Raw genomic sequence first — 26,769 nt, forward strand, 5'->3', positions numbered from 1 at the left:
GCCCCCAGCAACTCTTCGGCTGAAGCCATATTGGATGGGTCGGTCATCAAAGTCGTCCAGGACAGAAGCCGCTCCCCCCGGAAGTAGGCAGTCCTGGCCGCTGAGTGGCCACGGAGGCAGTCTGTTACATCCAATCCACCAATCATCGCTTCCGCCGGCAGCCGTCGCGTAGCAACACATGGGACTGAGGCGCGCTCGTAGCGTCCCTGCCTGACGCCGCTTTCCGTGGGACCCGCTCAGGGCCTGGAGCTGGAGCTGAGCGCACGTGGGCAGGGAAGGGTTATTTCCTTGCCAAACGGGGTGGCTGCCCTCGAACTGAACGTATCCCCCGATGGCCCGCGGGAAGACTACCCTCTCACCCAGGAGCAGGATCTGGGACAATCCCACGCCGGCTCGCCCCATGGCCCTGAGTCAGGATCTACTGCTGAAGGCGCCCGCCGCCCACAACAAAGGGCACCGAAGTTCCCGGACTCGGACAGGATGCCCCGACCCCAAGCCCCGCCCTCGCGATCGCATTTTCTAGAAAGCGCTAGAAGGTCCAAATGCGCCTGCGCAAGTTTGTCTGGCCAGGCGGTGCAGCCGAGCACTTTCTGCTCCTCTGGATGGCCTAGAGCCCGACTTCCGTTGGCCCCTTTCGCGCCTTTCCCAACCGCTCTGTGAATGGACAGCACCGCTCGGCCCCGCCCTCCCGCGGTGTCCTCACTTCCGGCGCGCTCACGTTTCACGGGCCGTGCCCCGTTTCCCGCCGTGCCTCGCGGCCGGGCGCGGCGGGGCGGTGTTTCCCAGCAGCCCCCGCGGTCCCTCGCTCGCCGCCGGCCGACATCGTGGTCGCTGTGCGGTGTGAGTGGACGAGCGCGCTGCAGCCATGGAAGGGCCTTTGTCGGTGTTCGGGGACCGCAGCACCGGGGAGGCGATCCGCTCCCAGAACGGTAACGGGGCTGGGCGTGGGGGCCGGCTGGCCGCGCGGGCCTGGGGCTCCGTGTCGGGGCTCCCTGGGCTGGGGAGCAGGTGGCCGGGGTGCGGTCCTGGGCGTCCCCCACCAGCAGCACAGCCACCGGCCGGGCAGCTTGTTTAATACTTTCCTTGAACAAATCTGAAGTCAGCATCTTGCCTTAAAAAGCTTTAAAAAAGAGGAGCCTAACGGGAGATGGGAACACCTTGCGGGGGCAGGGCGGGTGCGCAGCCGGTGTCGCGGCACCCCCGGCTAATGCCCGCCCCCCGTGGGTTGCAGTGATGGCCGCGGCCTCCATCGCCAACATCGTCAAGAGCTCCCTGGGGCCCGTCGGGCTGGACAAGATGCTGGTGGATGACATAGGCGTAAGTGGGGGCCTCGGGGATGCGGAGCGGGGCTCGGCTGCTTGCGCCCCGCGTGACCGTGCCTCCCCGTGACTTTGCAAGGATGTGACCATCACCAACGACGGCGCGACCATCCTCAAGTTGCTGGAGGTGGAGCACCCTGCCGCCAAGGTGCTCTGCGAGCTGGCCGACCTGCAGGACAAAGAAGTCGGGGATGGAACGACCTCGGTGGTACGTGTTGAAATGCGTGCGGCCCTATCGGAGAGGGGGTTTTTTTGTTTGTGTGTGTGTGTTCACCGTGGTTTGCAAGTTTCTGGGATGGGCAGGCGGTCTCAGGACTGGCCGCTGGAGGGGTGTCATGCGGCACGCTGGTGCAGTGGAAGCTAGTGGGAGATCGTGCTGGAGAGAAACGCGTTACTGCACCAAACTTCCAAAGAATGGAATCACTACTTCTAAAATGTTAAAATAATCTTCATTTAAGGCATTTGTAAGCAACTTGTTAGTGTTTCTTAGAAGAAAGGTTAAGAAAAGCAAAAATAAACCAAATAGCTACAATGACATCTTAGTGGCTTTTGATGCGGTGTGTGTTGAAGATGATGGGACCAACAGCTTGGCCTGAACCCTATTCAGTCTGTCAGGTTTTCTCCCATTTGGGGCCGAATTTCACGGCCCTCTTGTTTGCTGGCTTCTAATAACCAGCTGTTCAGTTCCCTGTAAGCACAGTGTGGGTGCAGGCATACGACACATGTGTTCTCCACAGGTTATTATTGCAGCAGAACTTCTGAAAAATGCAGATGAACTCGTGAAGCAGAAAATTCATCCCACTTCGGTTATCAGTGGCTATCGACTTGCTTGCAAGTAAGGTTGTTTACACACAAAGAAATAGTAGTAGTTGTTGTTTTTATATATTTGAAAGACAGAATTACAGGGAAGAGACAGATCTCCACCTGCTGGTTCACTTCGCTGGTGGCCACAAAGGCCGAGGCTGGGCCAGGCTGAACCCAGGGCTGCACACGGCCTTCCCAGGCCCTTAGGGAGCTGGGGCAGCTGGGCCTCTTGCCCGTGTTGGATGCCAGCCCTGCGGGCAGCCCCCAAACAATGTATTTGATCTACTGATTAATAGTCTGGTCTTTTTAAAGTTTTAAGTAATGGCTGAATTTCAGTTTGAGAAAATTGCAGTTTAGCAGTTCCGCTTGAAGAAGGGATGAGGACCTAGGGCTTCTGCTTTTCCCATTTGACTACCACATTTTCTTCAATGAGTAGATTTTAGTGGCTATGCTTGTGGGATAGAGCAACGTTGCCATGATCTGAAGAGGGAGGGGTTTTGGTACCCTCCTTCTACATGAAATGGCTGAACAGAACACCATTGCTTGTGACACTTTATTGCTGTCTTAAGTGTGATAAAATAAAAAAACTTCACTGATAACATATTTTACATGTTTTTCCTCTGCACCTTAAATAGGGAAGCTGTGCGTTACATCAGTGAAAACTTAATTATCAACACAGATGAACTTGGAAGAGATTGCCTGATTAATGCTGCTAAGACATCAATGTCTTCCAAAATCATTGGGGTGTATCCTTGCAATGGTCCAGTAAGGTTCTGACTTTCTGTGTTTGGTTTTATGGGTAAAATTCAGATCCATTTAAAGCAAAATTGTGTTGCAGTGAAGAAAAGTAATGCTATATTTAACTTCTTTCCAGTGAAAAGTATCTGTGACAGTAACTCAGATTACAGACAGCGCTGATTAATGCTGCAGTATTTTGTTGGCATAAATAATGCTTGCTTGATAAATGAGATAGCCAAAGGGAAATCTTGTGTTACCTTTGATTTTTCCTGTATGCCCTTTGCTTCTTCCAGTCTGTTGTTATCCTTAACTATTAGCTTAGCAACGGAGATTTCTTTTCTAACATGGTGGTAGATGCTGTACTTGCTGTTAAATACACAGATATCCGAGGCCAGCCCCGCTATCCAGTCAATTCTATCAACATTCTGAAAGCCCATGGCAGAAGTCAGACGGAGAGTTTACTCATCAGTGGCTATGCCCTCAACTGCGTGGTGGGATCGCAGGGTAAGGTTTTGGATTTGCTCATAATGCTTACATTACAGGCTGAAAGTAACTTTGAAAAAGGAAATATTTGGAAAGTGGAGTGGCTCAGACCTTGCACCTGTCAGTTTGGGGGTCGGAGGCCACAATAGCCAGAGCTGGAGCTCCGTCCAGGTCTCGCATGGGATTACAGGCTATCCTGTGCCTTCCCAGCTACAGCAGTGGGAAGCTGGGTGAGTGGTAAAGGAACCAGCATTCAAAATGGGCCTGGGATACTGCATTGCAAGCAGCAGCTTAACACACTGTCCCAGAACACTGACCATAGAGCTAGCATTCCTGGCTCACATGGATTGCGTGTCTCTAACGAACACATGCAACATAATAGGGTGAGTACATGTGAAAGAAATAGTGCTTGTTAAATGTCGCACATTCTTATATAAATATGTTTTGCGAAGCAGTATTTTTAGAGTGGCTGTAAGGCAGCTTAATGTTAATTTTGTTTGGTTGCAGGCATGCCCAAGAGAATAGTTAACGCAAAAATTGCTTGCCTTGACTTCAGCCTGCAGAAAACCAAAATGAAGCTTGGTGTACAGGTGGTTATCACAGATCCTGAAAAATTAGACCAAATCAGGCAGAGGTATGTTGGGACAGGATTTGGGGTCTTGGAATGGGTTGCGTGTAAGTTAAAATTAGAGTGCTGTGTCTTTGATAATGGAGGAGGCTATACGGACCATTTGTTAAAGTCATCCTATTTTGCAACTGTGGTAGTTACGCTGTAAGATTTGGTGTGATGGAACCTGTTTAAATCAACCTTTTTCTATAATTATAAGTTCACAGACATTGAAAGTGTGAAAGCCAGGAAGGAAGCTGTAGCACAGGGCCCAGCATTGAGGGGCCGGGTGTGCTGAGGGTGGGGTGCCGGTCTGCATTTTACCTGCCAGCAGCACTTGCTCCCCTGTACTCTGCGTGGCCTCAGGAAGGCTCTGGACTTTGTAAACGTATGCATGATACTCCTTCCTTCCTGGGACACCTGGGGCAGGGGTGGTGCTGCAGTCTCTTGTCTGCACGGCGTGTCCTCTGCTGCCCATTCCTCTCCCTGGAGGAGCTCCCTTGTCGCTGTGGCTTCAGGTCACATCTCTGAAGCTCCGAGTGTGGACATCGGTCCAGTTCTGTGCCTCTGAGTGTTTGTTGTTGCTAAGATGTATTTTGATAGAGGCCTTTGGTCCACTACTTTATTTTCTAGAAGACTGCAGGGACTAGAGCTAGACCAGGCTAGAGCTAGAAGATCTTGACGTGAGTGGCAAGAGCCCAAGCACTTGGGTCATCTTGTTTTCCCAAGCCACTATCAAGGAACCTGATCAGAAATAGAATAGCAAGCTTCTGAAACGGCACTTTTGGGATAACTGTGTTGCAAGCAGTGGCCCCTGGTTGGGTGGATGCTGACGTATCTTGAGGCCTTTGTGTCGAGCCAGGTATGTGGTGGTGTCCACTGGGAGCCTTCGCACAGGTAGTTTAGCTCTGCTCGATTTCTACCTACCACACCACATCCATGTACTTCGTATTTTCTTCGTTGCCCCCAACCACTGCAGAGGCCCCCCAAAGCAGTCAGAAGGCAGAATGTTAAAGAGTTTCCATCTGCTGGTTCACTGCTAAGCAGCTGCAAGTGGTGGGGTTGTGCCAGGCTGAATCCCAGAGCCAGGCACACCATCCTGCACTCCCACAGGGTGGCTGCATCCTGGGCCGTGGAACAACAAGCACTCTAGGATGGATGCTGGCATTGCGAGCAGTAGTTGAACTTGCTGTTCCCCAACAGTTGTCCAAACTATTATGTTCCTGATCACACTTCCAAATTAGAAATTCGAGTTGGGATTGGGGAGAGCAAAAGGTCATTCCTTGGCCTTTTCCAAACATTGGACTGAGCCGAGTTCTGGGTGTAGATGGGAAAGAGCTAACATGATCTGATACATAGTTGTTTTTGGACGAATAAGGCAACTTTGGGTTACTAAACTCCTCTTTGTAGAGAATCCGATATCACCAAGGAGAGAATCCAGAAGATCCTGGCCACTGGTGCCAACGTAGTTTTCACCACTGGCGGCATTGACGACATGTGTCTCAAGTATTTTGTGGAGGCTGGTGCTATGGCAGTTAGAAGAGTTTTGAAAAGGGATCTTAAGCGCATTGCTAAAGCTTCTGGAGGTACGGTCCTGCCGCGTCAGCCGGGCTCCTCGGGCAGCACCCCTGACCGCACGCACAGCGCTCCTGTACTTGGTGCTGCTGGCGGGAGTAGTCCCTGCTGGGCAGCTGGTCGGGTTCTTTACGTTTACTAAGCACGTTGGAAATTCATTTACTGAACTTGCTCATCTCAGTGACAAAGTGCAAACCTAGTCATTAGAATGTGTCATTTAAGTTAAATGAATCTAAGACAAGAAGTTTAAATCATCATGGACATTTACATTTTATACCTCTCAATAGCGACCATTCTGTCAACTCTGGCCAATTTGGAAGGTGAAGAAACTTTTGAAGCTGTAATGTTGGGACAAGCAGAAGAGGTGGTACAGGAGAGGATCTGCGATGATGAGCTCATCTTAATCAAAAAGTAAGAGTGACTTTAAATCACAGAGCTGTGCAGGTTTGGTTGCCAAGTAAGCTTCCTTTTTCCCATTGATTTGCTGCTCTGGCCTCGCAGCGCTATGAGCAGTTATACGCATGGGATAGAATAAACGTGGACCCTCGTACATGGAGATGGAGTGACAGTGCCACCTCCCCCTACGTGGTCTAGACACTGACTGCACAGGGCTTCAAGGGTGCTTGCGGGGTTTGCCTGCCGGCTTACTGCATGAGAATTTGCTTCCTCATTGACAGCACAAAGGCTCGTACGTCTGCCTCGATTATCTTACGTGGTGCAAATGATTTCATGTGTGACGAGATGGAGCGTTCTCTACATGATGCCCTTTGTGTGGTGAAGAGGGTACTCGAGTCAAAATCTGTGGTTCCAGGTGGGGGCGCTGTTGAGGCAGCTCTTTCTATATACCTGGAAAACTACGCCACCAGCATGGTAAGTTAAGGGTGTGGGTGCACTCCGGAAATTTTATTTTTATTGGAAAGATATACAGAAAGAGTAGACAGAGTCGGAAGACATTCCACCCGTTAATTCATTCCCCCAAGTGGCCACAGTGGCTAGAGCTGAGCCGATTAGGAGCCAGGAGCTTCTTCCGGGTCTCCTATGCAGGTGCAGGGCCCCAAGGCTTTGGGCTGTCCTCTACTGCTTTCCCAGGCCATAAGCAGGGAGCTGGCTGGGAAGTGGGGTTGCTGGGATACAAACCAGCATCTATATGGAATCCCACCGCATGCAAGGCAAGGACTTTAGCTATTAGGCTACCATGCTGGGCCCACTCTGGCATTTTTAATTACACACCTTGTCACTTTTATGTGAAAATGAGTTGTCTTTCCTAGGGCTCTCGGGAACAGCTTGCTATCGCAGAGTTTGCAAGGTCTCTCCTTGTTATCCCTAACACACTGGCAGTGAACGCAGCCCAGGACTCCACAGATCTGGTTGCAAAGTTAAGAGCTTTCCACAACGAGGCTCAAGTTAACCCAGAACGCAAAAATCTAAAATGGTAAGTGCGCAATTGTCCTTTGTTGGCTATATTTTTAAAAAGTTTTGTTTATGGCAGGTTAAACCTTTTTAGCTTTTCCAAGGCCTTGAAAAGATAGTGGTTAACTACAGGGCCAGCAAACTTAGAAAACGGACTCCACACATTGGGAAGTGCCAGTGTGAGTGACCCACTGATGTACCTGAACTCTTGGGAGTAGTCACTTGACCTGTGGGCCTCCTGTTCGATGAGGATGCATTCACAGAACTGTGCTTGGGTCCTGCCCATGTGTGTTTCCTTAGAGTACTTAAACCAAGCCAGACATCAGACATCACTGGCCACGGAGTCTGTCTGGATATGTGGTCCATAAACCACACTTTCACCATTTACACTGTTGTAGACTTCAGTGCTGACTTTCAACAGGTCCATCCAGGCAACTTGTAAGGGGCCGTTTTCTGTTTTAATCACAGGATTGGTCTTGATCTGGTTAATGGAAAGCCTCGAGACAACAAGCAAGCAGGGGTTTTTGAGCCAACTGTGGTTAAAGTGAAAAGTTTGAAATTTGCCACAGAAGCTGCGATTACCATTCTTCGGATTGATGATCTTATTAAGTTACATCCAGAAAATAAGGATGAGAAGCGTGGAGGTTACGAAGACGCCATGCATTCTGGAGCCCTTGATGACTGATCAGACTTCTTTATTTATAACAATGTTAGAATTGTCTTGTACCGTACGTATTACACATTAAAGTACAGTGAGCCTGCATTTTTGTGAAGTAGAGTGGTTTCCATCTTCACTTTGGTCCTGGGGTTTCACATTGTGCCTTAGTCGTCGATTGGCTGCCAAGGAAGGAAGGAAGGGCAGGAGACCTGGGCATGGTGTGAGCTGGGTTCACTGATCATCCTCTCTGGACACACATGGCTATGCCCATCCCACCGCCAATACATAGGGCCACCACACCCCGGGTTCCACCAGTCCTCTCCAGTGCGTGCAGCAGGGTCACCAGGATGCGGCAGCCAGAGGCTCCAAGAGGGTGCCCCAGGGCTATGGCTCCCCCTTGGATGTTGACCTGGGAAGGGGAAGGAGCAGCGTTAGCATCACTCTAGCAAACTGCCCTTCCAAATGCTCCCAGCTGAGGAATACGTCACAATCCCAACTCCCCTTGTTCCTTCAAGTTTTAAAAAGCATCCTATCAGTGCCTGCACAGAACAAGATTTCCCACCTGGGAAACAAAATAAATGAAATCCCGAGTTCCACTAGGAACATGACCAGCATCTTCACTCCCAAATACCCGGTAAATGGCAATACTGGACACTCCTATAATCTCGGGTCGTGCTGTGCAAGTCCAATAGCATACTCTCTTCCACACTGCCACCCATGGCTACCTTCTCTGGGTTTAGTCCAAGTTCTTTAGCAACTGCCACTGACAGGGCTGCAAAGGCTTCGTTGATTTCAAATATGTCGACGTCATCCAGCGACCAACCGGCTTTTGCGACCTGAGGAAAGGAGAGGGCCCTGAGGTGCAGGCCAAGACCATGGGGAGGCCAGGTCTGAGTATGTGCACTGACTACGGGCTGCAGCTTCATGCTTATGCATGTAAAAAATTGACACTATAGATTGTTGAGACTGTGCTTTGGGGTGTGAAGCATCACAGACAGATTCAAAGCCAAGTCAGGGGAGGAAGTCCCATCTAGGTGGGGGCCAGCTGCATGACTGAGTCCATGTAAGGTAAACGGGAAGACAGGCTGAGCTTCACAAAGGCAGCCGTAAAACCTGAGGGGGGCATAGACGACCCAGCAAAAAGACCTGGAGTAGTGCTGAGGACGTCCATGCAGATCCTGACTGGTCTCCCAGTCCACCCCAGCAGGCAGGGAGAGGATGGGGGAAGACAACTCACAGCTTGCTTTATTGCTGGAATCGGTCCTGTTCCCATGATGGAAGGCTCCACGCCTGCTTGGGCCCAGGAGACAATCCGCGCCAAAGGTGCCAGTCCTCGGTTCTCGGCTTCCGACTTCTTCATGAGAACTACAGCAGCGGCGCCGTCATTCATCCCTGTAAGATGAGAGGGACTGGCATTCTGTCATACTTCTACCTGCAGCTACTTTCCTGCCACAAAACCACCCGCCATCATTCAGCTGACACTGTAGTTGGAAAAGGGAAGTTCTGTGACACTACCATGGCTTGGCTGGTTTGCGCCTGGGCCAGCGGAGCTGGCATCCAATCTGGACGATATTCAAGCACTGGATGCTGTGCTTCCCATGCAGCTCCCTGCCGATGCGCCTAGGAAAGCAGTGGAGCTTGGTCCAGCTGCTCCGGTCCCTGCGCCCATGTGGGAGACTTGAGGAACCTCCTGGCTGTAGTCTGGCCCAGCTCTGGCTGCTGTGCTCAGTGAGGAGTGTTCTCTGACTTCCCAAAGGTGATAATCCTTTTCATTCACTTTTTTTTTTCCTGCAAAAGCAGGTTCAGAGAGAAGATACAGCGAGAAGGGTCTTTCATCTGATGGTTCAATCTGCAAATGGCTGCATGGCCCAAACAAATCTTAACCAGGACCAGGTTAGGAAGGCACTGGGGTGGGGGGTAGGTGGAGATTAAGCTCAGGCCTTACAGGAGGTACGGGAGGGGTTTGGTAGTAGAAAAATACAAAGATTTTACATTTGTGGTCTTGTTGGGCTCTCGGAGGAGTTAAATCTGATCACAAATGAAGAAACTAGATTTTTCATTTAAAGCAACATGTAACAATTCTGTGGGAAAATAAATAAGCCTGGCCCATCCCTGTGATCTGCAGTTTCAGCTGGTTTGCTTGGAGCCTGGCCTTGCCCAGTCTGCAGCACTCACCAGCAAGAGTTGGGACCGGGGGTGGGCCAGGTCAGGCCAGCCTGCAGCATCCCATGGCAACAGCCAAGAGAGGGGATGGGCTATGTAGAGCTGGGTTAGAGCAACCACTGGCATGTGTGAGATCTGGGGCTGGGAACAGGCCTGGTTGAGGAGCTCAGAGGATGCCCTAACTAGGTTGTGAGCACATGGGGGTGGTGGTCTGGGCTGGACATGGCTGCAGTGTCCCTCAGCATAGGTGTGGACAAGGTCTGGGGTGTGCCAGACTAGGCTAGACCCCAGTATCCACTGGTGCTCATGAGAGCCAGAGCGGGTGTAGAACAGGTTAGGCTAGGTTTCCACTCCCACTGGGCCACATGAGAATTGTGTCAGGGCATGCAGTAAGGCATGGCTGGGCTGTAACATCCAACAGCAACAACAGGGTTGGGTATGGGCCATCTGGACAAGGCTACTGTTCCTGCCAAGACAGAAGGTGGACTAAATCAGCCTGGACCAACCTGTGTGAGATCTGTCACTGAGAAGAGACCCAGTAGAGGAGCTAGGTCCAGGGTACAGTCCCTGCAGGTAAGTGCAAGAACCAAAGCAAGGAGCAGCCCAGAGCAGACCACGTTACACTACCTGCCAGCATATTTGTGGTTCAGGTCTGGGAGTGGGCCAGGCTTGGCCAGTTCATAACACCCACTGACAGATTTGAGAACCAGGATGTAATGCAGGACAAGCTGGGTCTGGCTACAGCACCAACTACTTCACATTAGAGCCAGGATTGGGGGCTGACTGCGCCAGGTTGGGTGGCAGCTCCAGCCAGCATGACCCAGAATGGGCCAGGCTATAGCACCAGCCAGCAAATGCTAAGGTGAGACTGGCCATACCAGAATGGACCACAGCACCTACCAGGCCACACAAGATGAGGACATGGAGTGGAGGAGAGGTAAGCCTGGTAGTGTAGTAGTAGAGATTCCACTGCTAGGCCACTACTCATGCTGCCGAGCACGTGAGCTGGACCTGGGGGCAGACCAGGCTGGGTAGCGCTGCAACACCTGTTAGCCTTCATGTGAACTGGGTTAGCCAGGCTGGGGCAGCCAACTGTATCCACTGGTACAAGCATGAGCCAGAATAAAGGCAGCTGGGTTGGGCTTTGCCAGGACTGGGGGCAAGTCTTGTCAAGCTAGACCACAAAATCACCTGCAGAGGGCCCGGTGGCGTGGCCTAGCGGCTAAAGTCCTCGCCCTGAATGTGCCAGGATCTCATATGGGTGCCGGTTCTAATCCCGGCAGCTCCACTTCCCATCCAGCTCCCTGCTTGTGGCCTGGGAAAGCAGTTGAGGATGGCCCAAAGCCTTGGGTTCCTGCACCTGTGTGGGAGACCTGGAGGAGGTTCTAGGTTCCTGGCTTCGGATTGGCACAGCACTGGCTGTTGCACTCACTTGGGGAGTGAATCATCGGACAGAAGGAAGATCTTCCTCTCTGTCTCTCCTTCTCTCTGTATACCTGACTTTGTATAAAATACAATAAATAAATCTTAAAAAAAAAAAATCACCTGCAGAGTGTGAGATCTGGGACAGGGAGTGGGTCCAGTGCAGAAGTTGTGAGCTCCTCTCTGATGGGCTGCAACTCCCACTGGTGGGCAGGAGAACTAGTACTGGGGGTAGGCCTGGCTGGATAGGCTATGGAACCTGCTAGCATGAGTATGGGGTGGAGGGTGGAGTCAGTTGGGTTGAGTTAGGCTTCAACACCCAATGATGTATATGAGATCTCAATGGGATGTGGGGCAGACCAGACCAGTCCACTGCACATGCTGGCAGGTTCAGGAACCAGAGGTGGGGGCCAGTCCAGTGGGGATTATTGGGAGTCGCTCTGACTGGGCTGCAGCTCCTCCTGTGGTACAGGAGGGCTGTATGTTGGGCGGGGCTGGGCCACAGCACCCATTGGATTGCTGAGATGGAGGGCAGAACAAACTGATCAACTACCCCAATGATGCTTGACAGCAAATTTCTGAGAGATTTAGAGGTGGACCATGACAGCCAATCGACCTCAGAAGCATTTTTGCATCCTTGGAGCATCTCAGAACTATGGAACCATGAGTAGAATCCTCAGAAAATGCTCCACAATACGGACCCTGGGATGACATCAGGTGGCAGCTCCCCATCCCCGGGTGATGTGGAGGTTGGGAGGCTGGGTGTGGCGTCTTCTGCACCCCCATCTCCCCCATACACAAGAAGAAAATGTATAAGCAATGGTCTCACCCATGATCCCCAGAGGATCCTTGACCCTTCCCACCCTCATCAACTATGTAAACATCATCAAAACTAAAATTTTAAAAATTATAAACACACACACACACAAAAGAAACAAGTGTGACAGAAGCAGGCACAGCCCCCGGCTCTCCAGAAGCCGACCTGAAGCGTTGGCTGGGGTAACGGTGCCTGTCCCATCAGTCAGGAAGTAAGGCTTCAGCTTGGACACAGCCTCTAAGCTGCTCCCGTGGCGGGGAAACTCGTCTGTTTTCACTTCAGTAGCTCCTGAAAAAGAACCACCCAACATCATCAGGGTCTCACAAGCCATGGCACGGACAACTTCGTGACTGCTGCAGAAGAACAAGAACTCATGTGCGGGTGGGCGTTTCCTTAAGACCCCTGCATCCCTCAGAGTACCCAGAAATGAGTGCCCAGCTCAGCTCCCTCTTCCAGCTTCTGGGGAGGCAGCAGGTGGCAGTTCAGGTACCAGGTTGCTGCCATGCTCACGGGAGACCCGCCTGGGCTACTCGCTCCTGGCTCACCGGGGCCTCCCCCAGTCTGTCGCAGGCGTCTGGGGAAGCTCTGTCTCTTAAAGCTTTTCACTAAGGATTGTACCATCTTCAAGAGGCACTGAATGGGCCCGGCAGCGTGGCCTAGCAGCTAAAGTCCTCGCCCTGAACGAGCCGGGATCCCATATGGGCTCCGGTTCTAATTGCAGCTGCTCCACTTCCCATCCAGCTCCCTGCTTGTGGCCTGGGAAAGCAGTCAAGGACGGCCCAAAGCCTTGGGACCCTGCAGATGTGTGGGAGACCTGGAGGAAGTTCCTGGCTCTTGGCTTCGAACCAGCTCAGCTCTGGCTGTTGCGGTTACTTGGGGAGTGAATCATCGGAGGGAAGAACTTCCTCTCTATCTCTCCTCCTCTCTATACATCTGACTTTGTAATAAAAAAATAATAATAAAATAAATCTTTAAAAAAAGAGAGAGCCATTGAATGTTTTCTAATCCACAGCCCTTCCAGAAGCAAGTAATCACGGGTGGCTGTCCAGGTGAGCCAGGCACACCCAGCCTCTGGACGTGGGGATGTGGGGAGCACAGAGCAGCAGAGGGGCGACAGTCACGGCTAAGCCCTCAGGTGAGCCAGAGGAGGATCCCCCGAGGCAGTTTACAGACACGAGTGCCCACCTTTCCTGGACGATACCAGCACTGGCACGATCTCTTTGTCGAAGTGGCCGGCCTTCTGTGCGCTCTCGGTTCGGTTCTGGGACAGGACTGCGACCCGGTCCTGATCTTCTCGACTCACCTGCCATTGTTTGGCGACATTTTCAGCTGTGAAAGACAAAAGCAAAATGCCATGTCTGTGCTCAGGCTGTGTGGGGTGTCAGGCACGGTGATACCCCTGGCGGCACATGCAGGGGACACGGGTGCTGTGCTGCCACCCGCCTCCCCGTGACCAGGCTCCCGTTCGTACTTCTGTTCCCTCGCAGCACGTTTAGCACCTCCCCTCTGCCTGCTCTCAGCTCTGCTGAGCTCCTGCCATGGCAGTGCCAGCCTGCATCAGGCACCGTGGCTGCCCCACTGCTCTAACACCGTCGGCAAATCAGACTAAAAGCGGGCTATGCTGTCTTTTACTCACAAGTTCTCAACCTCTCACCCAACCCCTCAGCTGACCCACATTTCTTGTGCCCAGACTGCATCCTGACAACTATTTCATTTCTTGGGCCCAGCCAGTGTTTCACAACTCATGCCCCAGGAACAGTTCCTCAGGCCGGTTGATTTCTAGAACAGAGCCAGTTCTTTCGAAATTCCCATCTGGCTCCAGCTCACGGTTGCTCAAGAACACACTTAGACCAGGCTGGAAGGGAGGTGGCTGATGGTAAGGGCTGCTCAGTGAACCCATTAGCGCACAGGTAACGAGCCGTATGATCCCAGCTTGGGCCGACTTTGATCACCAAGTTATAGCACGGCAGGAGCAGCCACTGCAGGCTACGCCGTGTTAGCTGGAGATTATGTAAGTATCTCCTTACTCATCAAATTTTACTCAGGAGTTGCAGCATCCTCTTTTAAAGATTTGTTTATTTTTTATTTATTTATTTATTTTTAAACTGAAAGGTAGAGGGGAGTATGGAGAGGGGGGAGGGTCCTGGGAAAGTGCTATGAGACCCCACAGTGGGGCAAACTTGGCCTTGGCCGGATCCCACCCGCCTCAGCCCTGCTGTGCTCCTTCCGGTCTTCTGAAGTGCCCGGAGCAGAGCCAGTGACTCCTTACAGCATGGGGAGAAGGGACTTGTGTCTTCGGGAAACAGGGGAACAGGAAAGCAAAAGAAAGTGAGGAAGTATGCGACCATGAAATGCTTAGTCTTAGGGACGAGCGGATTAAAGAAAAGGACAGGACCCAGCGCGATAGCGTAGTGGTTAAGGTCCTCAACTTGAATGCTTCAGGATCCCGGTAGCTCCACTTCCCATCCAGCTCCCTGCCTGTGGCCTGGGAAAGCAGCTAAGGACAGCCCAAAGCACCTGTGTGGGAGACCCGGAAGAGGGTCCAGGCTCCTGGCTTCGGACTGGCCCAGCTCCAACGATTGCGGCTGCTTGGGGAGTGAATCATCGGATGGAAGAAATCTGTCTCTCCTCCTCTCTGTATATCTGTCTTTCCAATAAAAAAACCAAACAAATCTTAAAAAAAAAAAAAAAAAAAAGGACAGATTAAAGCCTAGAAAGAAGAAAGATCCCAGTGCACTAAAGGAAAGCGAAGTCCCGCAGCACCTTTCCTGCTTAATCTTCCAGTACCACACACACAACAGGGCCCACCTCTCCACATCCTCGTTGACACTAACTTTAATCAACTTTTCCATTAAAGCCAAGGTGGACTTGGTACAATCAATGATGGACTGTCTGAATGCCAAGTGTATCCCTTGTATGATTGTGTCATGGCAGAAATTGAAAAATTGGGGGCAGAAGTATCAAGTGGCACTAAGGATTGCCAAACATCTAAGATTTGAATGATTACCAAGTTCACACAAAGGAACCTATGTGGATGACTGCTTAGTACAGAGACTGACTCAGTGCAAGTGTTACATTGTGGCCACAGTTGACAGGGACCTTAAATGAAGAATCCAAAAGATCCCTGAAGTTCCTATCAGGTACATCTCCAACCAGATACGACATCGAGCAGAAGCCAAACGATTCTGGTGTCCCTGGTTCTAATCTTTCCAAGGCGAAGTTCCCTGGCCTGCACGCAACCAGCTTCACCTGTCGCTAGTTCATGGGACATGCTATAGAAGGAATTATTATTTCCTTTACATATTTGCTGTGTTATGAACTGAGTATGATTAAATATACTCACTTCGAAAAAAAAAAAAGGAACGGTAGATATACAGAGAGGAGGAGACAGAGAGGAAGATGTTCCATCCATTGATTCACTCCCCAAGCAGTTGCAATGGCCAGAGCTGAGCCGATCTGAAGCCAGGAGCTCGGAGTTTCTTCTGTGTCTCCCACATGGGTGCAGAGACCCGACTTCAGGCTGTCCTTGACTGCTTTCCCAGGCCACAAGCAGGGAATTGGATAAGAACAGGGGACACTGGAATTACAACCAGCGCCTATGTGGGATCCCAGCGTGTTCAAGGCAAGGACTTTCGCCATTAGGCTACTGCACTGGGCCTGTACCATGCATTCTTTATTTCTAATGCCAACATTCCTCCTACGTGTGTCAATTAACACTGACAGCCTCATTCCTTGTGGTGGAGAAAGATTCAGAGACAGGGATATGGATACTGGGACTTCTCATTATTGCTGGCATCTCAGGCACCAGGGCCTGCTCAGCGGGATCTGTTACACGTCCCACTGACGCTTCCACACACTCCTGCTGACACCCAGAGAGAGCCTGCGGGTACTGAGTGCCACCTCCGTCCACCTGCTCCCTCGTCTCCTGGGCAGCTCCCTGCTGTGCCTCTCCTACAGCAACGACACCTGCCGGGACCCAGCACACACACTAAGTAGGTTCAGAACCTGCTCTCCCACATCACTGGCGAAAGCAAAAAAAAAAAAAAAAAAAATTCATTGCTTTTGTTGAGGCAAAATGTAAACAGAATGAAATGCAAAAAATCCCAAGCACAGGCAATCAGGCGAGGGCCTGACACATGGAGACACACCTGTGAGGCACACAGGTGTCACTCTTCCATCACTCCAGAACGTTCTCCTGCCCCATCCTCCTACCCTGAAGCACAGCCACCCTGACCTCCCCCAGCTGCCCCTGCTGTGTCTGCGTGCTCTCCCGGCATTCAGTCAGACTGTGGCCCAGGGAGGCGGCAGTGTGCTAGGGGACCTCCCGATAGTGAGGCACTTGGGCAGCGCAGCGTTCTCTCCAGAACCTCAGCCTTGCAGGACAGCTGACTGAAATCTGAACACATCTGCTTAATGAGTGGGTTCTGTGCCCAATTATATTACCTGCTCGTAGGACGATGGCTGTTCTTACTAATTACTCCATTGTGGCTGCAGCCTTTCAAATGATCCCTGGAGGCTGGGCTCTCTCCTTGGCTGGCAAACGGCTGCCTTCTCACTGTGTTCTCCGCGTGTGACATACCTCAAGTGTGTGTACCTAAGATCCCTCCTCATTATAAGTGCCATTCAGACTGCAGTAGGATCCACGTTAACAACGTTAAAGGCCCTACCTGCAAGCACAGTCACATTCTGAATCCTGGTGGGGACCCGGATGCAACCTGCAACCCCCTGGGAAGGACTCGGTACCTGAACCTGACAACCACACTGCTGGGACCACACTTGAGGAAAGTGTGCACATATATATTGTGCAAAAACTACAGTGCAAAAAAAAAAAAAAGCAAAAAATACAGTGTACTACCCAAAGTGCTAATAACTTCTGACTGCCTCTCACAGATTCCCACTTATGGGGACTGATCTGGAACTCTGATGGCCCACCACTTCCAACATGCCCTGATCATCAGGGAACCATATGGTAAGAACATTTACCTGGCTATACTTCAGTTCCTCACTGAGGGTCTACACCAGCTGCCAGGGAGACAAAACTCGTGCTGCCCATTTGAAGGAAGTGAGTTCTAGGACCAGTGTCAATCTTCTCCAAGCAAGCCTATATACAGCCCCCTCTGCTCACCTGTGATACCCATGTGGTAGCCGTGAAAGGCATCAGTAAGACCATCACACAGTATGCTATCAGCGAGGGGCGTCTCACCAATCCGCACGCCTGTTCTCAAGTGAACCAAGTGTGGAGCCTGCGAATAAGAAATGAAAATGCACTCAAACATGGCGGGAATTCATCCTCTGTGTGTGAGGCGGCAGCATGGCACTGTAAGGGAAGTCTCCTTTGCAGCACAGGCATCCCATACAAACGCCAGCGAGTCTGGCTGCTCCGCTTCTGATCCAGCTCCCCACTAACGCACTGGAAAAAGCAGCAGATGAGCCCAACTGCTTGGGCCCCCGTCAGCCATATGGGAGACCCAGATGCAGTTCTAGGCTCCTGGCTTCTGCCTTGCTCAGCCTCAGCTGTTGTGGCCCTAAGCTGAAAGATCTCGGGGAGGGGGCGATCTTAGGGTCCGGGGGTTAAAACTTCCAGCAGCCTGTTGGCTGCTGGTAGGTTCCAGGCCAGGTCCGTCTCCATGGTCAGAGCCCTGATTCCGGCTACCGTGAACATGTGAGATGTCCCCGGGTGGCCAGTGGCTCCATTTGACAATGAGGCTCCACCTGCTGGCCGCCAAGCGGTGAGCTCTTGGGTTTTGGGGCTATGAATTGCTGCTTAGGCACCTCCATGTTGAGGCCACTGTGTTTCTGGGTTGCAAATCAATCCAGAAGACCCCTAACAATAGAGTAACTTTTCCTTTGAAGGTAAGCAAGGGTATTGAGACCCGATAGGTTGGAGGAGAGGTACCAGATGACCTTTATAGCTAAGACTGGGGGCTTGTCTAGCAGGACCATATCCTAGTACCTGACATGATGATGGATCAGGAGACGGGTCACATTAGGCAGAGACATGACATTAACTAGCACTCCAGAACCATATCCGGGGGTAGATTCTGTGGGGGATGTGTGGGCCAAACCCTGTGGAAATACTAGCCCCATTGGTTAGCTCAACAGTTGGGGTGGTGATGTACTAAGCTAGGTGTGACCAAGGAGCCTGCCATCAATCACAGGTAAAGGAACTGACAACAGTCTGGGCTGGTCAAGGCAGCAGCACCCGACTGTGCATCCTGAATAGGGTATGGGGTGGGCCAGGCTGCAACGTTCACCAGCTCATACACGGCCATTGGCATGTATGAGAACTGGGTCTAGGAGTGGGTCAAGTGGAGGAACTTGAGAAACTCCCCTGGTGGGTCATAGCTCTCGCTGGTGAACATGTGGTCCAGACCTGGGGGTTGGACAAGTTGGGCAAAGTAGCTTCAATGGCTGGCTAATGTGTGCGTTGATAATGGAACTGGGTGTATCAGGCAGGACTGAGCAAACATTTGCCTACAAGTGAAAATAGAAACCAGGATGGAGCACAGGTCATGCCGAGCTAGGCTCTTGCACCTACTGGTCTGCGTGAGCCAGGGACGCTAAGCCACAGTGTCTAAGGCAGAGGCCGGGACAGGTAAGGGGCTGAGCTAAGTCAGAGCAACCACTGGCATGTGTGTGATTTATGGCTGGGAACAGGCCTGGTTGGGGAGCTAAGGGAACACCGTAACTGGGTTGAGGTTCCCACCAATGGGCGCATGGGCTGGAATGGGGGCTACGTTCTGATCAGGAAACAGTTGTAGTCTCCCTTGGCACAAGTGTGGACTGGGACTGGATGCACCAGGCTGGGTCACACCCCAACACCGTCTGGTGTCCTAGAGAACCAGAAGAGATGTGGGACGGAATAGGCTAGGTCTCAACCCCTACTAAGCCATATGTGAGCCATATGTGGGTATGGACGAGCCATGGCTTTGCTGAAACATTCAACAGCAAGAGCCAGACTGGGTTGAAGGCCAGTTAAGAAAAGCCACTGTTCCTGCTAGGACAGGAGGTAAACTGAGTAGGGCTGGCTCATGGACCCCCTGTTATGTGTAAAATCTGGCATTGGGAGGGGTTCTGATGGAGGAGCCTGGGCAACTCCTCTGGCAGGACACAGTCCCTGCAGGTTAGCACAAGAAGCACGATAGGAAACAGCCCAGAATAGGCCATGGAAAGTTTCCCACTGGCATACATTTGGCATGGGTTGGGGGCAGACCAGGCTGAATCCGTTCACGTCATTCACTGGCAAATCCGAGCACCAGAACAGAGTGTGGGTTGAGCCAGGTTTGGTCGCAACAAAAAACAGTGCACAATACAGAATGCCAAGGTGAGGTTGCCTGTACTGGATGTGACCGCAGCACCCAACCAGTACATGCGTGAGAACCAGGAAGGGGGGGGCAGAGCCGGCACGGGGAATAAGGGGGGGTCCCCTTGCCGGACAGCTACTCCCATTGGAGAGCGTGGGCTGGGATGAGGACAGACCAGACTAAGCAGGGCTACAACACCTGTGCGCCGCATGTGGCCTAGATCAAGGAAAAGCCAGGCTGGGCTAATTGTTCCCACTGGTGCAAACAAAAATTAGAGTGGGTGAGGGTTGTTTGGGCTTAGTCGCAGCATCAGCTGACAGAAGCTGGCACTGGTGGCTAATTCTGTCAAGTCAAACCACAGAACCACCCAAAGAGTGCATAATCCGGGAGAGAGAGCAACCTGGGAGGGAAATAGTGGATACCTCCCTCTTAGGTTACCACTCCCACGGGAGGGCACGATAACTAGGATGGGGACTCGGGTGGCTAGACAGAAAGGCACTCAACAACATCCGTGAGGGCTGGATCGTTGAGCTGGGGCCTGTGGCGAGAAGGAACAAAGAAAGCTTCAATACCCATCAACATGTACGAGAGCAGAAGGGGATGTGGGACAGACTGGACTAGTCTGCTACACATACTGGCAAACCAGGGAAGGGGGCGGGCTTGGTGGGGATTACTGTGGGTTGCTCTGACTAGGCTGCAGCTTCCACTGGTTTATGTGAGGGCCGAGTATGTGCTGGGCAGAACCAGACTGGACTGCAACACCATTGGTTCCAGTGGAAGTCGGGACTGAAAACAGAACCAACCCAGCAATTGCAACCACCAGCTGATTGGGACGATGGACTGTGCCGGGCCCTGTGCTTGCTAGGACACACATGAATCTGGTCTGGGAATACCTCAAAGTTTCTTTGGGGATCCCCCCAATCGAAATGCCAGACTCAGAACCCTAACCATGAAAGGACAGAAGACAGAGCAAGTCAATCAACCACCTCAGCTACATGTTGGCAGCAAAATACTGGAAAATGGAGACTCTATGAGGGACTATGTCAATCAGTGGATTATTCAACGACCTCATTGTGCTTGGAGTGGCAAGACTGGCAGCGATTCATAACTGGTGAACTATCAAAACCACCTGAGCAAGTATCTCAGAGCATGCCCCACACCCGGGACTTGGGATGGGTGGGAAACTAGCTGGTGCTTCTCCCTTATTATCCTCCTTTACCTCAGATACATGAAGGAAACAATATCCCTTCCCTATAGCCCTTGAACCTTTGTTTCCCTAATTAACTATGCAAAGATTGTCAAAAATATAATAAAAAAATCACATAAAAAAAAAAAGCAGCACAATAGGGAACAGCCCAGAACAGGCCATGGAAAGGTACCGACTAGTATACATTTGGCATAGGTCAGGGGCAGATCAGGCTGAACCAGTTCATATCACCTGCTGGCAAATCCGAGCACCAGAACAGAGTGTGGGTCAGGCCAGGTTCTGTCATGACACAAACCAGTGCACATTACGGAATGCCAAGGTGAGATGACCTATACCAGATGTGGCTGCAGCGCCCAAAGAGCACACGTGAGAACCAGAGCGGTGGGCAAAGCCAGCAGGGGGAATGTGGGCTCCCCTGCTAGACAACCACTCCCACTGGAGAGCATGAGTTGGGATGGAGGCAGACCAGACCAGGCAGGGCTATAACACCTGTGGGCCTCATGTGAACTACATAAGGGAAAAGCCAGGCTGCGTTGACTGTTTCTACTGGCGCAAGCATAAATCAGAGTGGGTGAGGGTTGGTGGGGCTTTGCCACAGCAGCAGCTGGCAGAGGCTGGCACTGGGAGTTTAATCTGTTAAGTTACACCACAGAACCACCCAGAGAGTAGTACATAATCCAGAAGTTGGAATGGGAGTGGCCTAGGAGGGAAATAGTGGGCACCTCCTCTTGGGTTACCACTTCCACTGGAGAGCATGAAAACCAGGACAGGGGCTGAGGTGGCTAGACAGAAGGGCACCCAACAACATGTGCGTGGGCTGGATAGTGGAGCTGGCTAGGTTGAACTAGGCTTCAATGCCCATTGGTATGTATAAGAGCTGAATGGGATGTGGGACAGACTGAACAAGTCTGTGGTACATACGGGCATGCTGGCAAACCAGGGCAGGGGGCAAGCCTGGTGGGGGTTATTGTGGTGGCTGCAGCTCCCACTGGTTTATGTGAGGGCCGAGTGTGTGCTGGGCAGAATTAGGCTTGACTGCATAATTTGTGTGGAAGACAGGGCTGCAGACAGAAGGGACCCAGCAATTGCAACCACCACCTGATTGGGGTGATGGACTGTACCGGGCCCTGTACTTACAACTACACACAAGAATATGGCCTGAGATCACCTCGGACAAAGTTTCTTTTCGGGTCTCCCCAGTCGAACTGCCGAATTCAGAACCCATGGTCTGCCATGGAGTGCATTTGCCAGGGCCGAGCCTCCTCAGAGGCTCAGACAGAGCAGCGGAGAGCATAACCAGCTGCACATGGAGGATATGGCAGTCTATCGGAATCTGCCTAAGACACCTGGTACCACAAGAGAGGACGGAGGACAGAACAATTCAGTCAACTACCCCAGCTTTATGTTGGCAGTGAAAATCTGGGCAAACAAACACTCTAAGGTGGACTATGTCAATCAGTGGACTCTTCAGTGACTTCAACATGATTCGAATGGCAAGACTGGCAGCAATTTACAACTGTTGAACTATCAAAACCACTTGAGCAAGACCCTCAGAGCATGCCCCACATCGGTGACCTGGGACGGGTGGGAGGCTGGGTGGGGCTCTCCCTTTATCTCCCCCTTTACCCAGATACAGGAAAAAAACAATGTGGAAATAATAGTCTCACCCACTTTCCTGTAGCCATTGAACCTTTGTGCCCTAATTAACTATGTAAAGATTGTCAAAAATAGAGAGAAAAAAAAGATGAAAGATCTCTCCCTCTCTCTGTCACCGGCAGATGAACAGTCTTAAATGAATTGTTCCTCTTCCTAGTGTGCCCTGTAGACAGCATTTCCTCTGCATCCAGTGCCCCAGCAGCCCAGCTCCTCACCAGGCCAGGACGTGAAGGCCTGGCGGGCGGGCAGTCACCCACCTGCCTGCCCCCAGGACTCTGCTTCCATTTTCCCTCGGATACTTCCACTATTCTTGGTTCCTTAAGAATCCCATTTATGGGCCCAGTGCAATAGCGTAGTGATTAAAAAGTCCTCGCCTCGAATGCTCCGGGATCCCATGTGGGTGCCAGTTCTAATTCTGACGGCCCCGCTTCCCATCCAGCTCCCTGCTTGTGGGCTGGGAATGCAGTCCAGGATGGCCCAAAGCCTTGGGACCTTGCACCCACGTGGGAGACCCGGAAGAGCTCCTGGCTTCGGACTGGCTCAGCTCCCGCCGTTGCGGTTACTTGGGGAGTGAATCATCGGACGGAAGATCTTGCTCTCTGTCTCTCCTCCTCTCTGTATATCCGCCTTTCCAATAAAAATAAATAAATCTTAGGAAAAAAAAAAAGAATTCCGTTTATTCCCTGCAGATACAACCAACTCTGGTGAATTACAAAATGCCCCGCGAGTTTACTTTGATAACCAGATTCCCTAACTCACTGAGGATACAGATTTCTGAAGGACTCTTAACTCCAACTTTTTTTTTTTAATTGGAAAGTCAGATATATAAAGAGGAGGAGAGGCAGAGAGGACGATCTTCTTGTCCAATGATTCACTCCTCATGTGGCCAGAATGACCAGGGCTGTGCCATGCTGAAGCCAGGAGCTAGGAACTTCTTCCGGGTCTCCCACACGGGTGCAGGGTCTCAAGGCTTTGGGCCATCCTCAACTGCTTTCTGAGGTCACAAGCAGGGAGCTGGATGGGAAGCAGGACAGCCAGGATTAGAACCGGCGCCCAAATGGGATCCCAGCAGGTTCAAGGTGAGGATTTTAGCTGCTAGGCTACTGTGCCGGGCCCATAACTCTGACTTAAATTGCAGCTCTGAGAGTGGAAAGGGTCATTGTGGCTCTTGTGAATGCAGGTTCTAGTTCCGTTTCTGATCCAGTTCCCTCTTAACATGCAGCTTAGGAGGCAACAGACCCATCATGGCCCAATTACTTGAGCCCCTGCCGCCGACATGGCAGACCTGGGCCAGTTCCAGACATGGTGGCCACGTGGAGTGAGCTGGGTGAGAGTAGTGGACTTAGCTCTGAGCCTCAGCTCCTTAAACCGTGCGCTGGGGATGTCACCTCCTCCACATGGGCTGTCGTGAGCACAGGCACGAAGCTCGTGGCAGAAGGGTGGGTGCTGTGGCTCAGCAGGTCGGCCATCACCTGGAACAGCCACTATCCTACAGTGATGTACCTGGAGAGACAGAGAGACCTTCCAGCCCCTTGGTCCATTCTCTAAATGCCCACAGCAACTGGGGTTGGGCTAGGCTGAAGTCAGGAAGCAGGAACTGCACTCGGGCCTCCCACCTGAGCAGCAAGCACCCGGTACTTGGGCCAACTTCTGATGCCCCTGAGGCTCACTGGCAGGAAGCAGGCAGGACCGCACCCCTGGAATACGGCAGGCTGGCGGCCCAGAGAAGCAGCTTAACTCTGTGCCACAATCTGGTCTTTTTGTTAGTAACTTCTGGAAGCTCCCCCACGTTACGGCTTTACCATTACATGCTCAGGAACCGCAGCTGAAGAAACTTTGCACACGTTACTCCAGGCACACTGACAGTTTTTTGCTTCAACTAGCATTTCCTATCTCATCTGAAGAAATGTTAACAAGCGGTTGGGGAATCCAGGTTAAGCCCGTGGCTGCAGATCTGACCTGCATCCATTGACCCTGCAGGGATGTGACCTTATCGGTGAGGTCAGGGAGGGCCCCACGCTGTACCTTGCTCATGTTTTCCATGCCGCCTGCAACCACGATGCTGGAGTCCCCCATGGCGATGGACTGCGCGCCGAGGCACACGGCTTTGAGGCCTGACCCACAGATCATCTGGCAGCTCCAGGCTGGGACAGAGCAGGGGATCCCGGCACCAATGCTAGCCTGTCGAGTGGGATTCTGCCCGCAACCTTAGGGAAGAAACAGAGCAGCCTTTGGGCATCGAGTCGAAAGACACCAGGGTGAAAGCATGGGCAAAGCGGCCAGGCAGGCCTTGGCATGGCTGAAAGCCCACAGGCCAGCTGACTCCCTGCCAGCACATGATGCCATGAGCAATGCAGCGAGGCACTACCAGGGACCGAGCTAACAAATGCCACCCCGTAAACCAAGTTGTGCTGCGGATGGAGTGAGCAGCTCCCACGAGCCTCAGACACCTCTCTGCTGCGACCGGGTCTACAGGGGAGGCGGACCCTCGCCAGCACGTGGCAGATAGGCCAAAGGTCGTCCTTCCTTGGCGACTGCTGACAAAGCCGGGGCGCAGCACATGCCTGGGCACCGAGAGCACCTCGGCTTCCCGTTGGATCAAGACTGTCAGCTTCTTCAAGCAAACTCCTTCCTCTCACCACAAACAAAGCTATCTTGATCACAGGGTTATTAATCTAGGATCAGGCTGGAAGCTAAAAATAAATGTAAAAACAATGTAAAGTTACGTGTGACTGACCATGAACACAGCCCGGGGTCAGGGGGTGGCACTGACATGGCAGGTGTACTAGCCTTGTCATGCTGGCATCCCTATAGGAGCACCCACCAGGTGCAGGATAGGAATTCAACACGTTTGCATTCAGTGTGTAGCATTTTAGGGGGGCTGTGGAGGACCCTGCTGCCTGACCTGTGGGTCAGCGGTCTCGCTCACTCAGGAAAAGCCCACGGAATGCAGTGGAAGCCGGGGCGGGGTGGGTGCTGTGAAGCGCTGCTCCCTCAGGCCCTGTTACCTGCGGCCAGGACATGTCCGAATATGACCTCGGACACCTCTGCCGGGGCCACGGCGGCCCTCTGCAAGACTGCGCTGATGACGGTGGAGGCCAGGTCATGGACGGGCACGGTGGACAGGGCCCCGTTGAAGGAGCCTGTAAGACAAGGGTGGAATGCTTGAGACGGGAGACGCCGTCGGGTAGGTCTCCCCGGGAAAGGGACGTGGCCTCCGCGTCCACACACAGGCAGCCGGCGGCCTCGGGGGCGCCTGGGACCACCGTGCCGCCCCACGCACACACTCTCCGTCCACACCCCCACGAGACCCCCCGCCCACAGCGCCCCAACCCCTGATGCTCGATGGCGCCTCCCGGAGGCGGCCAATCAGGCGCCTCTCGAGAAGAAGCCTTCCTACGCCAGCCAATAGCAGAGCCGGGAGGCGCGGTGGCTCTACCCCGCGCAGCCAATCCGTGCCCGCGGGGTGGAGCGAGCCCACCAGGCGAGAATGAGGAGGGGTCGCCGAGCCGGACCCCGCGAGGCACGCTGACCGTGGGAGGGGTTGCTCCAGTAGTCCCGGTCAGCCAGGCCCGCCAGGCCCCTCACCTATGGCAGTCCGCGCCGCCGACACGATGACCACGGGGTCCGAGGCTGCACTCATCCTGCCTGAGCTGCTCGCGCGCCGCGGAGCTGTCGGCGACTGAGCCCCCGCGCTTCCTGGGGACGCGCAGGCCGCGCCCGGGGGCGGAGCCAGCCTCGCCACGCCCCGTCGCTCACACAGGGTGGTCAGCGCGCAGGCGCGAGCGCGAGCGCCAGCGCAGGGCGGCTGGGCGCGCCCCGAGATCCGCGGGGTGTCCCCTGGAGGGTGTCCGCGCCCTGGGGGAGTTCTGGAACCGCCCGGCGAGAGCGTTAGGTGGGGGCCTGCGGATACAGCCAAGGGCCCTGGGTTCACTGCCAGAGCTTCAGATCCTTATCTGGACAAAGTCGTTTCTTTGTTTTCCGGGTCTCTGGCCGTTGTAGACTCTTGGGGTGACCTGAGGAAACGCATGTTCAAGCTAGACTCCGGGCGAGTCCCCCGGGTGTGAGTCCTGCTCCCTGAGAAGAGGTGCGGTCCGCGAGGCGGCCCCGCCGGGTCCCTGCGGGGTCGCACCGCCTGCCCTTTCTGTGGGGGCAGGAGGAGGCCGTCAGGGCTGTCTGGACCTCCTACGGCTCAGTCCTTTGGCCATGGGGCAGGTCGGGGTCACTTGCGTGGCTTCCTATCTGCCGACCAGAGTTCAGAATTTGTCGCAACTTTCCAGGAATGTATTAAGCTTTTGCTGAAGGGTGGGGACACGACCTAAGACACACAGGAGACGGGAGGGACCAGAAGGCTTGTCTGTTCTCCCGAACCTGTCTCCTGGAGCACTTGGAAATAGCTGGGGAAATCTCTAGGGCCTGCCAACCTGCATTAAGACTTTGCAGATACGTGGCCGGGTGAATGTTAGGAGAGTGCAGACCCCCTTCCAAAGGAACCGCGGGGTTCGAGATGGCGCCCTCCCTGCTGTGGAGTTCAGCACTTACCTTGGAGTCTGCGATGCCTCCCAGCTCGCTCCCATCCCACAGCTCTCCTTTGTGGGCTTCCGGC

The 26,769-nt window shown here is 52.9% G+C and overlaps 2 protein-coding genes, 2 non-coding genes and 1 pseudogene across 4 annotated transcripts; 4 read left to right on the forward strand and 1 right to left on the reverse strand.

Annotated features, from left to right (window-relative positions):
- The first annotated feature begins 738 nt into the window (after positions 1-738).
- TCP1 (t-complex 1) lies at positions 739-7,690 on the forward strand. The gene is made up of 12 exons (XM_004595465.3): positions 739-929; positions 1,232-1,317; positions 1,399-1,527; positions 2,057-2,154; positions 2,759-2,869; positions 3,184-3,365; positions 3,852-3,978; positions 5,362-5,537; positions 5,814-5,937; positions 6,204-6,396; positions 6,795-6,958; positions 7,405-7,690. Exons 1-12 carry the CDS (start codon positions 866-868, stop codon positions 7,619-7,621), a joined length of 1,671 nt encoding a protein of 556 aa, XP_004595522.1. The 5' UTR covers positions 739-865; the 3' UTR covers positions 7,622-7,690.
- LOC118758429 (small nucleolar RNA SNORA29) lies at positions 2,523-2,661 on the forward strand. The gene has a single exon (XR_004995720.1). It is a non-coding gene; the product is annotated as a small nucleolar RNA SNORA29 (small nucleolar RNA).
- Positions 5,996-6,126, forward strand: LOC118758426 (small nucleolar RNA SNORA20). Its single transcript, XR_004995717.1, has one exon. It is a non-coding gene; the product is annotated as a small nucleolar RNA SNORA20 (small nucleolar RNA).
- ACAT2 (acetyl-CoA acetyltransferase 2) lies at positions 7,615-25,902 on the reverse strand. The gene is made up of 9 exons (XM_004595464.3): positions 25,752-25,902; positions 25,172-25,306; positions 24,189-24,370; positions 17,122-17,239; positions 13,182-13,325; positions 12,162-12,284; positions 8,832-8,986; positions 8,320-8,430; positions 7,615-8,003 (listed from the first exon to the last, which is right to left on the reverse strand). The coding sequence occupies exons 1-9, from the start codon at positions 25,804-25,806 to the stop codon at positions 7,833-7,835; spliced, it is 1,194 nt and encodes a 397-aa protein (XP_004595521.2). The 5' UTR covers positions 25,807-25,902; the 3' UTR covers positions 7,615-7,832.
- On the forward strand, positions 13,741-15,255 carry LOC105942367 (rRNA-processing protein FCF1 homolog; annotated as a pseudogene).
- Positions 25,903-26,769: the final 867 nt, after the last annotated feature.

The sequence above is a fragment of the Ochotona princeps genome, chromosome 1 (genome assembly GCF_030435755.1).
Source record: "Ochotona princeps isolate mOchPri1 chromosome 1, mOchPri1.hap1, whole genome shotgun sequence".
NCBI classification, from domain to species: domain Eukaryota; kingdom Metazoa; phylum Chordata; class Mammalia; order Lagomorpha; family Ochotonidae; genus Ochotona; species Ochotona princeps.

What these genes read in the sequence shown, in the direction of transcription:
- TCP1 (XM_004595465.3), top strand. Translation starts at nt 866, where the DNA reads ATGGAAGGGCCTTTGTCGGTGTTCGGGGACCGCAGCACCGGGGAGGCG. An exon ending in GGCGATCCGCTCCCAGAACG is followed by an intron (nt 930 to 1,231) that starts GTAACGGGGCTG and finishes CGTGGGTTGCAG; the next exon opens with TGATGGCCGCGGCCTCCATC. An exon ending in GGCTATCGACTTGCTTGCAA is followed by an intron (nt 2,155 to 2,758) that starts GTAAGGTTGTTT and finishes CACCTTAAATAG; the next exon opens with GGAAGCTGTGCGTTACATCA.
- ACAT2 (XM_004595464.3), bottom strand. Translation starts at nt 25,806, where the DNA reads ATGAGTGCAGCCTCGGACCCCGTGGTCATCGTGTCGGCGGCGCGGACT. An exon ending in GGCGGCGCGGACTGCCATAG is followed by an intron (nt 25,307 to 25,751) that starts GTGAGGGGCCTG and finishes CTTGTCTTACAG; the next exon opens with GCTCCTTCAACGGGGCCCTG. An exon ending in GCATGGAAAACATGAGCAAG is followed by an intron (nt 17,240 to 24,188) that starts GTACAGCGTGGG and finishes TCTTATTCGCAG; the next exon opens with GCTCCACACTTGGTTCACTT.